Source organism: Lagenorhynchus albirostris, chromosome 3 (genome assembly GCF_949774975.1).
Source record: "Lagenorhynchus albirostris chromosome 3, mLagAlb1.1, whole genome shotgun sequence".
Classification (NCBI taxonomy): Eukaryota; Metazoa; Chordata; class Mammalia; order Artiodactyla; family Delphinidae; genus Lagenorhynchus; species Lagenorhynchus albirostris.
The window spans coordinates 94,819,230-94,836,100 of NC_083097.1; the positions used below are offsets into that span (position 1 = coordinate 94,819,230).

At 33.6% G+C, this 16,871-nt stretch overlaps 1 protein-coding gene across 20 annotated transcripts in view; it reads left to right on the forward strand.

The window, feature by feature from the left end:
* The window catches only part of AP3S1 (adaptor related protein complex 3 subunit sigma 1), a 181,746-nt gene that overhangs the window by 51,880 nt on the left and 112,995 nt on the right, over positions 1–16,871 (forward strand). For 19 of the 20 annotated variants that reach the window (XM_060143437.1, XM_060143436.1, XM_060143424.1 and 16 more), the window contains one exon: positions 7,904–8,011. In XM_060143437.1, the coding sequence (XP_059999420.1) occupies positions 7,904–8,011 (108 nt within the window). Of the gene's footprint in view, positions 1–7,903; positions 8,012–11,147; positions 11,189–16,871 lie in introns of all 20 variants that reach the window. The other variant, XM_060143439.1, reaches the window with a different exon arrangement.

Consider the following 16,871-nt stretch of genomic DNA (forward strand, 5'->3'; position numbering starts at 1 on the left):
CAGCGAGTGGGGGCTACTCTTCGTTGTGGTGCGGAGGCTTCTCACTGCAGTGGCTTCTCTTAGTTGTGGAGCACGGGCTCTAGGCGCACAGGCTTCAGTAGTTGCGGCACACAGGCTCAGTAGTTGTGGCTCGCTGGCTCTAGAGCTCAGGCTCAGTAGTTGTGGTGCAAGGGCTTAGTTGCTCTGGATTCTTAACCACTGTGCCACCAGAGAAGTCCCCAGGTGAAAGTTTTGATTTATATAACACTTTGATATGTCAGGTATCGTGTTGGAGAATAATTATACAAAAATTTAATATATTTTTAGATATAATGAAGTTCTGATAAATATATTTTGAGAGGATGTATTTCTGAAGCTAAGCTTTTTTTTTTTAAATGTTGGTAATGACTCCAGTAAAACCCAAAGACATACATTTTCTTACTTAAATTTTTTCATTATAGCTTTTATTTATAAATACCCATAGAGCTAAAGCATGACAAGAAAATATCATACTTCGTTAATTCTAAAATGCTGATTTTCTTTCACATTTTAACATTTTTGAGATCAGTATGCATTTACAATTCTATAGCTTGCCATAATTTTTTTTTTTTTTTTTTACTTTTTCTGGTAGTTACATTTTATTTTTTTAATTTATTTTCTTTTCCCGCATTGGGTCTTCATTGCTGCGCACAGGCTTTCTCTAGTTGCAGCAAGTGGGGGCTACTCTTTGTTGTGGTGCACGGGCTTCTCCTTGCCGTGGCTTCTCTTGTTGCGGAGCATGGGCTCTAGGTACGCGGGCTTCAGTAGTTGTGGCACGAGGGCTCAGTAGTTGTGGCTCATGGGCTCTAGAGCGCAGGCTCAGTAGTTGTGGTGCACAGGTTTAGTTGCTCCACGGTATGTGGGATCTTTCCAGACCAGGGCTCGAACTGTGTCCCCTGCGTTGGCAGGCAGGTTCTTAACCACTGTGCCACCAGGAAAGTCCCTAGAGCAGTGGAGTAGGTCGCTCTGTCCTCCTACTGCTCTGGCAGCAGCAGGTGGGTGGGAGGCAGGCATCTGAAGACCCCATGCGTACCTCGCCCCCAACAGCCCTGTGCTTGGCCGCTACCCTGGCGGGGTTGAGGCAGCGGGGCTGGCTGCTTGTCATAATTTAATTGTCAGCATTTTTCCTTTTCAGTGGTATGTAAAGTAATGATGTTTTTTATGATCAGTTGTACTTACATTTGAAGAAATATCAAAACGTGAAGTGACGTTTAGACCATTTAGAATTATAAATACAGGTATTAATAGATTACTTGAGGTACATTATTTAAATTTTTATTAGAAAATACATGTCTTAACATTTTATTATCAAATTAGTAAGAGTATGACCCACAGGTACATAAATGGAAATTTGCTAACATACTTAAAATAATGTGTCATTTCATCAAAATCAGCTATTTTCTTAATAATAAAAAAATCATTTCTTACAGTATTACGGTCTTTAGAGTAGACTTGTAACTCTGCTTTGCCTCCCCTTCAACTCCTTTTAAAACTCCTGTTCAGTTTTCTTTTTCAAGAGGAGAAGAGGGAGGTGTTCCTTGCAAAACACATTTTACAAAATCTTTATTGAGTGCTTAACACTTTGCAGGGTTATGTGAAGAATATGTTCTTACCCCAGTCCTCAAGTAATTGTTTTAGGAAGATGTGTGGTGTCTGTCTGCCTGTGTCTGTGTTTGTCTGTCTCACAGACACACACCATTAACATTACAGTGTTATTCATATATTTTATTAATTTTAAATTACAATAATAATACTTGAATTTCTTGAAACAAAGAAGTCAAATAGTACTGAAGGCTATATGATTAAACATGAAAGTTCTTCTTACCTTGTCCCCTTCCTTATACCTATTCACCGCTACCCCACTTCCCTGAAGTAATTTCTCTTAATAGTTTGTCTAGGTAGGCTTCCAGACTTTCTTTCTATATGTTTCCAAAGATATGCATAGTTCTCTTGGCTCAGTGAGTGATAAAGCATGTTTTTATTTCACGTAATGTTCTATGCCTTGCTTTATTAACTTCATCTCTCTTTAGCTCCTTCCATATCAATATATGTGTATCAGCTTTATTCTTAAGTGAAATATTGTGTAGAACGTATATGCCGTATTTTACTTGACCACCCCTGTAGTAAGATATTAATGTAGTCAAATTAAAAGATGTTTGGTGCAAAGGACCTCATTTCTAGCATAAATTATAGTAAAGTAGCTTTATGCTTTGAAAACAAGTGACAATCCATAGAAAGGGCTCTATGTAATTTGACTTCCTTTCATTTTTTTGTTTTTAGATGCTTGGTTCTGCCTGGTTGACCTGTAATTGTTAAAAAGTGAAATGTAGGACTTCCCTGGTGATCCAGTGGTTGACTGCATGCTTCCAATGCAGGGAGGGTGGGTGCGATCTCTAGTCGGGGAACTAAGATCCCACATGCTGTGCAGTGTGACAAAAAAACAAAACAAAACAAAAAACAGTGAAATGTGTTTGTTTTAATCTTCATTTACTCTCCAGTGATTATGTAGGCTTTACTCAACTAAGATGCTGCTGTCTGTAAGCACTGTATATAAATATTTAATAAATATGGTTTACTGATGGGGTAGTTAGACTAAGTACAAAAAATGCCGTGTTCTTTTAACTTTTGAATTTTAAGATAATTGAGATAAATGATTTTGAAGAAAGAAGTGTTGGCATCTAATATTTATTAGATGCCAACTATGTGCATTATAATATTTTGTAAATAATAATAAAATAATATAGAGACCACTTAATCTTATATGTTACAGTAGTTTTAAGCCAAAGTCTCAGGTTCTGCATTGACACATAGAAAGACTTATTGTTTAACACATGTAAAAAGTGGCATGCTTCTCTTATCACTAACAAATATTCAACACCTTTGAGCTACCTCTTAAATAATTTAAATAGGTACATGGCCATTACCTTTAATATTGTTTCTCTGAATGATCTCTCTTACTCTTTAGGAAGGTTTTTTTTTTAAGCAATATATGCTCGTGTTAAAAGTTTTCAAAACAAATAAACAAACAAACAAACAAAAACTATAAAAGAAAGCTAAGTCTCCTTTCTTCCTCAGTCCTCCAGTCCCATTCTTTAGGCAACTACTATCTATTAAAAAATATTTGCAGCACATTATATACCTATTGGAATGGCCAAAATCCAGAATACTGACAACGCCAAATGCTGGTAAGGATGTGAAGCAACAGGAATTCTCATTCATTTCTGGTGTGAATGCAAAATGATACAGTCACTTTGGAAGACAGTTTGGCGATACCTTAAAAAACTAAACATACTCTTATCATGCAATCCAGCAGTTGTGCTCCGTGGTATTTACCCAAAAGAGTTGAAAACTTATGTCTATACAAAAGCCTGCACATGGATGTTTATAGCAACTCTTTTCATAGTTGCCAAAACTTTAAAGCAACCAAGATGTCCTTCAGTAGGTAAATGGATAAACAAGCTGTGTTATATTCAGTCAATGGAATTTTATTCAGTGCTAAAAATAAATGAACTATCAAACTATGAAAAGACATTGAGGAACCTTAAAATGCATATTACTAAGTGCAAGAAACCAATCAGAAAAGGCTATGTACTGTGTGATTCCAACTATATGACATTCTGGAAAAGGTAAAACTATGCATATACTGAAAAGATTAGTGGTTGTCAGGCTTGGGGAGGGAAGGGGATGAGTGAATAGGTGGAGCATAGAGGATATTTAGGATACTCTGTGTGATACCATAATGATAGATATATATCATATTTATCCAAACCCATAGAATGTACACCACCAAAAGAGAGCTCTTGAGGTAGACTATGACTTTGGGTGATTATGATGTGTCAGTGTAGGTTCATCAGTTGTAATATATTTACCACTCTGGGTAAGCTGTGCATGTCAGAGGCCAGGCTGTATGTATGGGAAAGTTTCTGTACCTTCCTCTTAATTTTGTTGTGAACCTAAAACTGCTCTTAAAACAATAAAGTCTTTTTGTTTTTTCTAATTATTTTCGTGCCTTTCCAGAATTTTTCTGGGTATATCCAAATGTGTGTATGTGTGCAATTTTTTTATTGCAATTTTATCAGTGGGACCATATTATAGATATCATTCTGTCCCTCTCATTTGTTCATTTAATAACTTATCAATATTTCTGAGGAACCTGTATATTTCTCATTTTTAGGTGTGTGATAATAGTGTAGATTCACCATTTTAGTTTTGTATTTTTCTTTGCCCTTACCAGCAGTTTCATTGATCTTTCTTATTCTTGTACATATATCTGGCTCCAGTAAATTTTATTATTTTATTAACTCATAATGCTCATTTTCTCTTGCCTCTAACTTTCAATTCAGTCGGTTTTTTTGTCATTCTTTTTTTTCCCCATTTAACATCTTTATTGGAGTATAATTGCTTTACAATGGTGTGTTAGTTTCTGCTTTATAACAAAGTGAATCAGTTATACATATACATATATCCCCATATCTCTTCCCTCTTGCATCTCCCTCCCTCCCACCCTCCCTATCCCACCCCTCTAGGTGGTCACAAAGCACCAACAATTCAATCTTTATTTTCTTGTAGAACTGTGGGAATAATGTGTACAATGTGATCTCATTTGTGTACATTAGATATATACACACACACATATAACAAGTATATGCATAACAAGTTTTCTGGAAGGGTATATAAGATACAATTAACTGTGATTATCTTTAGAGGGACCTAATAACAGAAGCAGAGGATGGTAGAGACTATTTTTGTATATAAGTTTCTGTATGGCTTATATTGTGATTAAAAAAAAATAAAAATGAAATTTAGAAGTTACAGTCTATGTCCAGAAGAAAAAGGCAAAAATACACTGTTAGTGTGGTATTTGCCACTTTTTAAACACTTAAATACCTATAAAAATTCATAAGAGAGAGTGAAAACTCGTTGAACTTTTAGGTGAACATCAAAGCAGTTTAGTAGATGAGTTGTATTATAAGCATATTGTTACCCTTTTATTTCCAAAAAATCTGTTTTAAGTAAAATTTATAAAACAAAATACTGAAATATGTCAACCATATGAGTTAGGGCTAAGCTAAAAGCAGAGCTTTATCATCCTCTTTCTCATATTAAGTCTGCCAAAAATCCTTCTCAATTCTTGGAATATGAATTTTTCTATCAATAGACATGTTCACCTTCTTAATTTCCCCTCCACATGTGACATACCTTACTTTGGACACCATAATCTGAATAGTATTGGAGTAGCCTCCCAATTAATAGTTCTCATTCCCACGATGTTTATCTCCTTAAATTTCTTATTTATTTATTTAAATTTATTTTTGGCTGCGTTGGGTCTTCATTGCTGTGCATGGGCTTTCTCTAGTTGCAGCAAGCAGGGCCTACTCTTTGTTGCAGTGTGCGGGCATTTCATTGTGGCGGCTTCTCTTTGTTGTGGAGCATGGGCTCTAGGCATGCAGGCTTCAGTAGTTGTGGCATATGGGCTCAGTAGTTGTGGCTTGCAGACTCAGTAGTTGTGGTACACAGGCTTAGCTGCTCTGCGGCATGTGGGATCTTCCCGGACCAGGGCTCGAACCCGTGTCCCCTGTATTGGCAAGCGGATTCTTAACCACTGTGCCACGAGGGAAGCCCTCTCCTTAAATTTCTACATAACATATTGTACCTCCTCACTGAGAATACACTCTTTAGGCATTTATTATCTTTATAATAAGTGAGATTATGTTTAGGAATTTAGCTCACAGGCCCTTCAATTCTATTTTCTGTCTCTTCTGGATCTGAACTGGCTTTCATAGGAATTATTTTTACTTTAAGGACAAATTTACATACATTTCTTAGAATTTCTTACATACGACCCACATTTGTAGGCTGCTCATATTTTGTTACCTCTAAAGTTGGTAGATATTTCAGTATTACTGAAATCTGTAGTTTCCACCAATCTAGTGCTTGTGTTCTGAGATGTTTCGAAAGGCAATAGTATAATGTATATGTAGGGATGAACCCATAAGAAAGCCTGAGCAAAACGGGGGTGGTGGAGTTGTTACACTTCTATCAGCATATATAAGTCATGCTATTGCATAAGAATTTGTTTTAAAAAGAAAAGAGGGGGGCTTCCCTGGTGGCACAGTGGTTGAGAGTCCGCCTGCCAATGCAGGGGACACGGGTTCGTGCCCCGGTCCGGGAGAATCCCACATGTGGAGCGGCTGGGCCGCTGAGCCTGCGCGTCCAGAGCCTGCGCGTCCGGAGCCTGTGCTCCGCAATGGGAGAGGCCACAACAGTGAGAGGCCCGCATAACACACACACACACACACACACACACACACACACACACACACAAAAAAGGAATTTCCACTGCTAAAACAAGTTTTAATGAATCTCTGTCCCCTGGCCATGGCCTTTCTTTCTGAACACTTTTTATGCATATAGTACCTATTAGCTATTGTAAGGTAATTTTATTTTATCACCTAGTTATCTTCTTGACCTTTAATTGAATTTTCATAGATTATGATTTGCTGTATCAATTTCATTTATTATTGTTAACAGAAGAAAGCAAAGTATTGGACTTAGATCACTCAGATTTAGGTTTGAGTCATTGATTTGCCACATATTAGCTTATGCGTCTTGAGTGAGCTGGTTTATTCTCTCAGCTGTAACAAAGGTTAATGTGAGAATTAAATCAGATACTGTAAGTGCAGCATCAAAACAGAGTTTTAATAAATGGTATCTAGTAACAGAAAAGATAGTAGTAGAAGTGATGATATTTAGCACTATTGTTTAAAACAATTGTAGCTTCTGGTTTTGTTTGCTAAGGAAAAGTAATTTCTGTAATTCTTCAAAATTGAGGTGTCCATCTTTCCAAAATGAAACATCAGTAAATAATAGGAATTTTAAAAATCATGAGTACATTTGCATGAAATCTTAAAAAGGAATGAAAATCAAACAGTATAATTATATATTTAATTTTTTAAAGTTTTTGTTTAAAATACCTATTAGGTTTTTTTTTAAGCACCTATTAGGTGCTTCACTTGAATTTATTTAATCCTTATGATAATTCTGTGAGGTACCCATACTATTTCTACCTCTCTTTTACAGATAAGATAACAGAGAGGTCAAGTAACTAACTTCTGAAGGGTATACAACTAATAAGTGATAGAGTCAGTATTTATACCTTTCTAATTTCAGAGTCTCCATTCTTAATGCTGCCACATTACTTTTTAAAAATTATAGCACAGTATACTCTTCTGTGACACTCCAGCTTTGACTTGGTGATTTTTGATCCAGTAAAATACCTTATGACAAAACACCTGGGTTATAGTTTTTCTCCCCAATGGAAAATGTTGTTTTTTGTCATTGTAAGATGTATTTGATCATAAAAAATCTGAGTAATTAGATATATAGAGAGGGCTTTGGGGTAAAAGCATTATTAAAGTACCTATAATATAAAGAAACTTTTACTTCATTTTAAATCTAGAGCTTGTAGGAATGCCACATAGCCTCATTGAGTACCTTGAGCATAAAACAACTTAATAATTACTAAGAATCAGGTATAAAAGGCCCTTATGGGTCATTTTTTTTTTTTAGCATTAATCCTGATACTATAATGGTAGCTAATGTTTATTGATTATTTACTTCGTTTTGGGCACTTCCATGGTCACCGACCTCACTTATCTTTTCATCAGTCTATGAAGGAGGTACTATTATTATCTCTGTTTTACAGCCTATTAAACTAAGATTTAAAGAGGTTTGTATAATTGCCTAAGGCTTCACAGTAGTGACATAAGTGTATTATGAGTCTTCACTCCAAATTATTTTTGTTTTACAGCTCATAAAACAGCATATTTGAAAGAAAAATTACTGGGATCATGAAACATTCTTATAGTGAATTTTCTTTCTTTAGGTTCACAATATTCTTGCAGAAATGGTGATGGGGGGAATGGTATTGGAGACCAACATGAATGAGATTGTTACACAAATTGATGCACAAAATAAACTGGAGAAATCTGAGGTAAGAATGGAAAGTGCTTTAGTTGATGAAGGTAGTAAGCATGATCATAAATTATGCATGATTTCTAGCTTTCACTGTTTGTCCTTCAGTATCACCCTTTAGGTACAGCTGGTATGCTTATTCAATTTTAAAAAGAAGTGGAATATACACATTTTAGTATGTTAAATGTTCTGTGACCACTATCCACCAAATAGTTTTGTGTATTCTTTTAGCCACAGTCGTAATTGCTTTGGGTAATGAATAAAATTCCCAATTCTTGTTGCTTAAAAAAGAAATTATGAATAATGCAATCAATATTTGTTATTAAACCTTAGTCATTAATTATCAAGGAAGTCTTAGAACTGGTTTTCTAAAGATATATAAATTTAGTGTTTTATAAAACTATTTCTGCAAAAGAAAAGGAGAGAAAATGGAATTCTCATAAGGAAGTAGTGTTATAATGGGTGCTTAGTAGGCCTGAGTGCACATTGAAAAAAGAAATTCAGTGCTCTAACCTTTTAATTCTGGATCCTTCCCAAAGATCACTGACAAGTTAGCTAAATCATACATTCCATATAATGATACATGTATTCATGGCTTTTATTGCTTTCTAGAAGAGAAAGATTTGGTTAGTTATATACAGCTAACTTTGTGCTGCTAAATTGAGTGAATGAGGACCAACCAGCAGTTTCGCCTTTTGTAAAACTCTACTTTAGAATTGTATGACTCTTCCCCCAATAACAAGGCTGAATATCAGTAACAGGTGCTGTAGCTGAGCCTCTCAAGTTTACATGATTTTGGTTGTTTCTTATTGCTATACAGAAATTTAGAAAGATGAATAGTCTTGATATCTCATTCAATACTACACATGTTTGAGGATACTCTTACCTTTGGTATTTATAGTCATAATACAGAAAACTAATTTTATTTATAATTATTAGTACAGTTATTTGGTTGATCTAAAGTAAATATTACTATAAAAGCAGAAAGATATTAAAAATATGCTAGCATTAATTTACAACAGGTGAGTTCTGAAGAATTTTTATCTTGTTGGCTTTTCAAAAGATCAGCTTGAAATGCTGTGCTCATTGGAATGGAATGAAACACAGGATGGTGGATAAATCTGAAATCTGAGGATTAGAAACAGTTGAAGTTTTGTATAAAAACATTTTCCAATGTTCTGTTTTAAATTAAAATAGTCCTTAATTTCTCTTTATCTCAAGTTATCATCCTCCTTGGTTTCCCAAAGGAGAGGGTTGTAATGGGGAAGAGCTTAAAATTATGACTCTTTTTAAGTAATTGTATATATTTTGTGTGTTCTACAGCCAATTTTTAAAATACTGATTTTTGAAAAGGGAAAACAAACTAGATTAATAGAGAAAATTTTGTTTTAGGACAAGGAAAAGGGCTAAGAATATTATTTAGTAGAGTTGGCTTGTAGTGTATTGTTCAATATGGCAAAAGGTTTACCATAAACACTAAGCTATAGTTTTTAAAGTCTTAAAATGATAACTTGAAGTTTATGTCTGTTAAACTTTGCTTTACAAAACTATATGGTTATAGATTTTAAATGCCAAGAGACAGTGATACAATCCATTAATAATTAGTCTAAAATGAGTGGATATGTGGTAATTTGTGAATTCCACGTAATCATCTGTAAAAATATATCGACCTCTTGTCTGGAATTATCACATTTCCAGGTATTTAACTCCTTTCCATTGGTGGTGCCCTTCCTCCCACCTGCCCACCTTTTCCTCCTTAGGTTTGCTATATATAATATTGACAGAAGTCATGAAGGACCTGTAATAATTACAAAATGGATATTTTCTTTTTGATTGTCCAGTAAAACTTCGTTAATGAGCCAGTTTTTTTTTAATCTATAAAGAACAGTAAAATAAAGAATTTACATTTTTAGTGGAAATAGTTATAAGAACATTATAACTCAAAGTCCTTTAACAGAAACATGCTATTTAAATGTGCTATTTAAAATGGTTTTGAATACTGGTGAATATTTGTTTTTCATCCACTGATTGTCCTTTAATATGTATAATCAATTGTTATCTGCTACCAAATTAGTTTTTCTTTTTCTCCTTTACAAAAAAAGTATGTTTTAAATCTGATTGATAAACTAACATATGTTTATCAAGTGTTTCTCTATATGTGATGTCTGCTAATATTTTCCTCATAAAGTAGGATTTTGAGTCACGGTGAAGCCATATAGTTCTGATCATACTTTAGGAAATTGTGTTTAAATAATGTTGATTTTATGTAATTTTTCAGCAATTTTCATATATTTTAAATATGTTTGGAAGGCTACCAGCTTTATTCCAGACGCAGTGAAATGTCAAGAGTTTTCATATGGGTTCCTTTTCCATGTTATTTAAACTGGTTATATCTACCAAATATATGACTGCAGAATAATCCAAAATTATTTGAGAGCAAGCTATAAGCTTTTATTAATCTTACTCTTACAAAATTTTAGTTAAAATGATTATGTAAGCAAAAAGCTACAAAGCAAATCTTAAAGTTCAGAATACCATGATTGATGAAAAGACCTGTTTATCATGTTTTAAAAATTAATTTAAGTAATGTTTAGAATATCATTTATCTTTTAAGAAGCCTGTATATAATTAATATACAGCTTTTAAAATATAACATGGATGTATCGAGTCGCCTTTACTTTGTCAGAAATCAAAGATTTTATTATTTTATCTTAAAAGTAGTATATTTCTGGTAACAGTCAAAAGTGAACCAGTTTAATTCCCATTACCTAGACAGGTAGAAGCAAAGATCACCCAGATCTTTAAAGAGACGAGAAGCAAAGATATGCTCTGAATATATTTTCACCTATCCTGCTTTGATAGATAAATGGCTTACTATAACATTGGGATCTTGGGAAAGGAGGATTTAAGCTGGGAGGTTGGTGGGATTTGGGGGAAGTGTAAGAGGCACTCAGGAATCTGCCTAGGAGTAAAAGGACTCCCTGGGGGTGGAGGTAGAGGGGTGGGGTTGGGGAGACTTGTTAGCCTTTATGTATTTCATGTGATTTTCAAGATGAATAAATGGGTCTGAATTTAGTCACTACTTTTTAAAAGTCAGTCCTCTTTTTTCCGAACATCCTGATCTTTCTAGCTCTTTCCATTCTTCTCTCTTACAGACCTTTATCTTTCAATCTCCCAGACAGGACAGGTAGACAAGGTATTGCTGACTTTGAGAAAAATGTATTTTAACAAAGGGAAAGCAAAATGATGTCAAAGGCAATTAATTATTTAGGCCAGACTCAAAAATTCTTTGTGTTAATGAACCCATATAGTCCCTGTAGCCTATTTTCCATTCTAGTTTCTCCTTGTAGTTTATTCATCTTTTATTGGACTTAGTGTATTTTACTAGTATATCATTGATGTCATGTTTGTTCTGTTTTGTGTGCCTGCATTGTAAAAGGAAAGTTTAAGTTTTTTTGTTCTTTTTTTTTAAACATTGTCATTTAACTGACAAATTACATTTGTAGAAATGACAATTTACTTTGTATGTAAATCAGTTTATTTTTAGCATCATATGGCAGAACCTTAATTTAACTCACAGATTTTTTTCCCCCATGTTTCTAAATTAGGATTCTAACATAAAATTGTATGCTGGGTTTTGGAAGCTGTGAATTTAAAAACCAAAAGCTGAACCTTTAGAGATTAGCATACAAAGTGGGAACCGGTAAAGGCTTAGGACAGTGACTGTTAAATAGTCCCTTCCCCCGACCTAATGGTTTTCAGTTCCAAAGTCTTAACAATTGCTTTTGCAGTTTTGACAACAGGTGAATATTAGAAGTAGCCAACAAAAAGTAAGATCAGAAATCTTCTAAAATAGAAATAAATACTCTAAAACATGGAATTAATTATATTGACCAAAATAAAATGTATTTTAACTGTAGCAACCTTCTGATATCCAAACATATCATAGTAAGACTCAATAAGGTATTGTAAACCCTGAAAATTTTTACAAAGCATATTGGCAAAAATTGGAACTGTTTTAAGTAGACTCCAAGCCGTACAAAACTAAATTTTGTCTGCTAGTTCCTGTGCATTTTTCACACCATAAGTTACCTGTGTGAATTACTCTTTAAACATTTCCATGTAGAGATGGTGATGAACAACTTTTTTGTACAAAACCATTTCAAGAAAATGAAAATGTTCATATACTTCCATTTAAAAATTTCAAAATGAAAATACTTTATTGAGTGCCATGCAAGGAAAAAATGTGTAAACTTAACAAGTTAGATTAACCACTTTAGTAATTAGAAAAATGCCACTGGGAATTTGGCATTGCTTTTTAGACACTAAATTACTACTTTCTGGATGTGTTTAAGAAGCAGCAACATACAGGTAGCTTTACAGTTTCTTATCCCGAGTTAGTGGGCTATGTATCATGAAGCTAGGGACACCACTTTTGGACCCTGGATCTGTATTACTTTATCCTGGGAATTGAAAATATGTAATGGTCTCATTTACTCCATTGATCTCAATCACTGCCAGTTTCTATGTTCCAGTCTTTAATTTATGTTAAATTGCTTTTTCTACCAAAGAACCATCAATCACTTAGGTCTTATAACTTCCATCACTAGAACTAGTAATTTGCTTTTTTTTTTTAAATCAAGTATCTATTTTCAAAGAATAGAGAAAAAAAAAAAGCGGCCTTAAGATACAGATGTTGGAAAGTCAGCTTGTGAGTTGGTTTTGCCCCTCTACTTTGACACACAGTTACTCTCTTATTCAAAATTATGATGAGGACCCTTGAGGTCACTTGTGAGGGTCAAAACTATTTATATTAAATCCATAAATGACATCGGTCTGCTATATTTATTTCACACAGATAAATCCTATGCTAGAAATTAAAACTATAATTTAAGATTACATAAAATGACTAGTACTGAAAGGTTTAAAAATTTTTAAATATTCTCATTTTTGATAAAAATTTTCATAAAATGCCATAGTTCTTGCTTACTAGAGGACCGTCATCAGCATTTCTAATCTGTTTATAATTGCAGTATTAAAGCACTGCCTTTAAAGCAAAGAGCAAGCCTGTCCCCAGTTTAAAAGTTATTCTGCCTTAAATTCAGAAATTAAAATATTGACATTTTCTATTCTGCTCAAAGCATGCTTTCAAAACCTGCCATTATTTTGTTAATGATTTTGAGTCTGAAACCATTTAATACTGTGTTTATTAATGTTGATGTTCTTTCACTTTGCTGTTAGGTCAAAATTATGAATGTGCATATAGCAACTTCCAGCAGGATGGGTGGGTAAAGGTTTTAGTATGTACAAATTATTTCAACTACCATCTTATTATGCTATATATCAAGCTTGAAAAAATATTTTAAGATGGTAGGAAATTTTATGTGTTAGATGAAGTAAATATCTAGGTTCTTTCCTTTTCCCTTGGAGAAAGCTAATTGCTTATTGCATGAGGAAAAGGGAGTCTTCAGATTCTTTGAAATATGTTTTAGTAATGCTGCTTTTTCAGTTTCGCTTGCACATATTTTGTTTATTTTTGGGTCTGGCAATTTAAAAACAAAATCAAAACCAAATCATATTCCATCCATTACTATCTTTGTGATTCAAGTGCTTGAAATTTCTGAGAGTATGTCTGTATAAGTCTTCTGTTTGGCCTCATTTTGGTATACTTGCAGACTTCATTTTGTTTTCTTTCTCTTAATTCTGTTAATTTATTTAATCTCATGGGAGAGAAAACATGACCATTCTTTTATATGCTGTACTTCATTCTTCCATCCGATTCATACTCTTAACTGCTTTGGATTCATGTATTTGTTTTTGTTAGTGGAGTTGCTGCAGTTTACCTGCCATGGTGGTGCTCAAGTATAACAACATAGATGGAAACAAGTTATTTCTCCAGTAGGGTTTCATTCTTTTTATTTCTCCTTTATGTCAACTGTGTAATCTTAAATCTATAAGAACTATGCTGTACTGTCAGAAGTATCTTATTTTTACATTTTAAATTGTACATACCACTAACAAGTCAGGTAAACTTAATTTCTGTAAATTTTAGTGTTCAAAAAAATTGTGTTTAATGAAAGTTATCTTGTTTTGAGTATATCCTACTAAAAAAAAATCTTAACTAAGATGAAAATTCCTTTATACCTTTGTGTTGGCAAACTGATTTCCTAATGGCAAATTACCTCTTTTACATTTTATTCTTTAATAAAAATGTTTCAGACTTCACATTCATGGAAGTCTGAAACTGAAATGTGTTTTATAGCAGTTCTGGTGTTAACTACCTGAGTGACATGAAGTCTTTTTTTTTTAAGCCCTGAGTTTTTGTATGTAAACATTGACAGCTCATTTAAGCATCTGAATAGCGATCAACAGTCCTTCTCATATTTTTCTTTACATTTTATATTCTAAAGAATCTGATTTCTTAAAATGTTAGTTTAATTAAAACTTAATTGAAGTACACATTACAATTTTTAAATTTACTATCATTTAAATTTGTGACATAACTACACAAAAGTATTGAACATGCTTGAGAAATAATTTGATTCTCTTGATTCATTTGCGTGTTCTGAGTAGTTACCATCCTTTGCATGTCTATGGCTTGCTGCTTATGTTTAGAGAAATTGTAGTTTGTTGACTTAGAAACTTCTTTTGGTTTTACATAATATGAATTTGGCACATGTATGCTATTGAAATCAATTGCTATATTGACTTTATGTATTCTTATTAGCAGCTAACAGTCAACACCATCCGTGGTCACAAAGAAACGACTTAATCTAATGACATTTAACAGGATGAAGTTTTATTCTTTAGTTTAGCTGCTCATGGTACAGGGTATTATGGAAAAGAAGGCTTCTTGACAATGACATTTAATACTAAGAAAAGTATTTTTACTACTTATAAATGTTAACCATAGCATCCAGTAAAACAGACAGATGGACACACACATACACACCCTACCTTTTCTCTCTTTTTCTCAACAATAAAATCCTCTAATAATTCATGCCTTTTAAAATGTTTATAGTTAAATACCTTGTCATTACTTTTCGATAGCCTACTCATAATTAGCACCCTGTATAGAAATTCCAAAGTAGCAATAGTGGCAAATTGATTTTTTAATTAGAAAAATTATAAAATCCTTCTACTGGAAAAATGATACTTAGTTCCAGGTTATCTGTAAGTTTGTAAAATAATTTTTGTTCCCTTGGCAAACAACATACTTCCTAGCAAAAGGAAGCTCTTTGAATTAGTCTTCTCTGATCCTAAACCATTCTAAATTTTCGGAGCTAAACACTGAACTTGAAAAGATCAAGTTAAAGATCCTTTTGAATATGATTCATGCTACCCTAAATAATATTCATCTATATCTCCAACATCTTTTGGGGGGCAGTTGGAGAGAGGTGGGGTATAACAAAAACTGCATTGCTTCAGGTAGGTATAAATGTAGAGGTCAGTCAAATTTTTAGTTATACATCAAAAACAACTACACTCCATTAAATTATAAAAATTGAATTCTCCAACCCTATTCAGTCTTTAATTGGGTATGGAGTTTTTCATCCATATCACCCTTATCATTGCCTGTGTGGACTATATATTATTAAATACTATTTTACTGATTTTTCTATTATTTCCAATTCTAAGTTGATAATCTATGGCTTTTATTTCATTGCTTAACAATGTTTGTATCCTTTATTCAGCAAATAGTTTACACTGGCCTATTTTGTATCAGTCAAGATTTTTCTCAGGTAACAGCTTTATTATTATTATTTTTTTAATTAAAAGAGGTAGGATTACATGAGAGAAAAAAACTAAATTACAAAAAGGGACATTAAAACTAATCTTTCTGATTACATGGACACTGTCTCATATATGTAATCTAAGCAAAGTAGAAGATTTGTTTTTGTTACTTAATTGCTTTTGTGCAAGATAATGTATGACACCGAATTCACATGTGTTTGTTGGCTTTATTACATAACCTGAATAAAAATTGATGAAATCTAATTGGTATATAAATTAAAACATAAAAATATGAAGACTGTTGATATAGCTATTTGAGAAAAGTGATATATATGCATTTTTCTTTCTTTCTTTCTTTCTTTTTTTGCGGTACGCGGGCCTCTCAACTGTTGTGGCCTCTCCCGTTGCGGAGCACAGGCTCCCGACGTGCAGGCTCAGCAGCCATGGCTCACAGGCCCAGCCGCTCCGCGGCATGTGGGATCTTCCCGGACTGGGGCACGAACCCGTGTCCCCTGCATCGGCAGGCGGACTCTCAACCACTGTGCCACCAGGGAAGCCCCATTTTTCTTTATTTTTAAGCATATTTTCTCTCAAAATTATTTCACAAATTATAAATTTTCCAACTAAGATGAAAGCCAAATATTGTACACTAATGGTATTGGAAATTTTAGAATTCATTTATTTATATATATCCTACCTTTTGCATTTATGCTCTTCTTTCTCTAAATTTGTATATTGTAAACTGAACATATGTTGAATCTACTTTATATGACAAAATTTTTTTAATCATTATATTTTTACTAATTCATTGAAGGGTTGGATTGATCCTCTTCTTGCAGTTTCATTTTTAGGCAGAACCATTCTCTTTGGATTGAGGCTTCACTTTATTATGTTTTTTTAATCTTTATTGAATTTGTTACAATATTGCTTCTGTTTTATGTTTTGGTTTTTTGGCTGCGAGGCATGTGGGATCTTAGCTCCCCGACCAGGGATCAAACCCGCACCCCCTGCATTGGAAGGCAAAGTCTTAACCACTGGACCACCAGGGAAGTCCTGAAGCTTCACTTTAAAAGCCTGATTTTTTTTTAAAATGTCCTAGAACTTTCCTAGAAAAGTTTAGAAGAGCCTCTACAATTTTAAAAAAT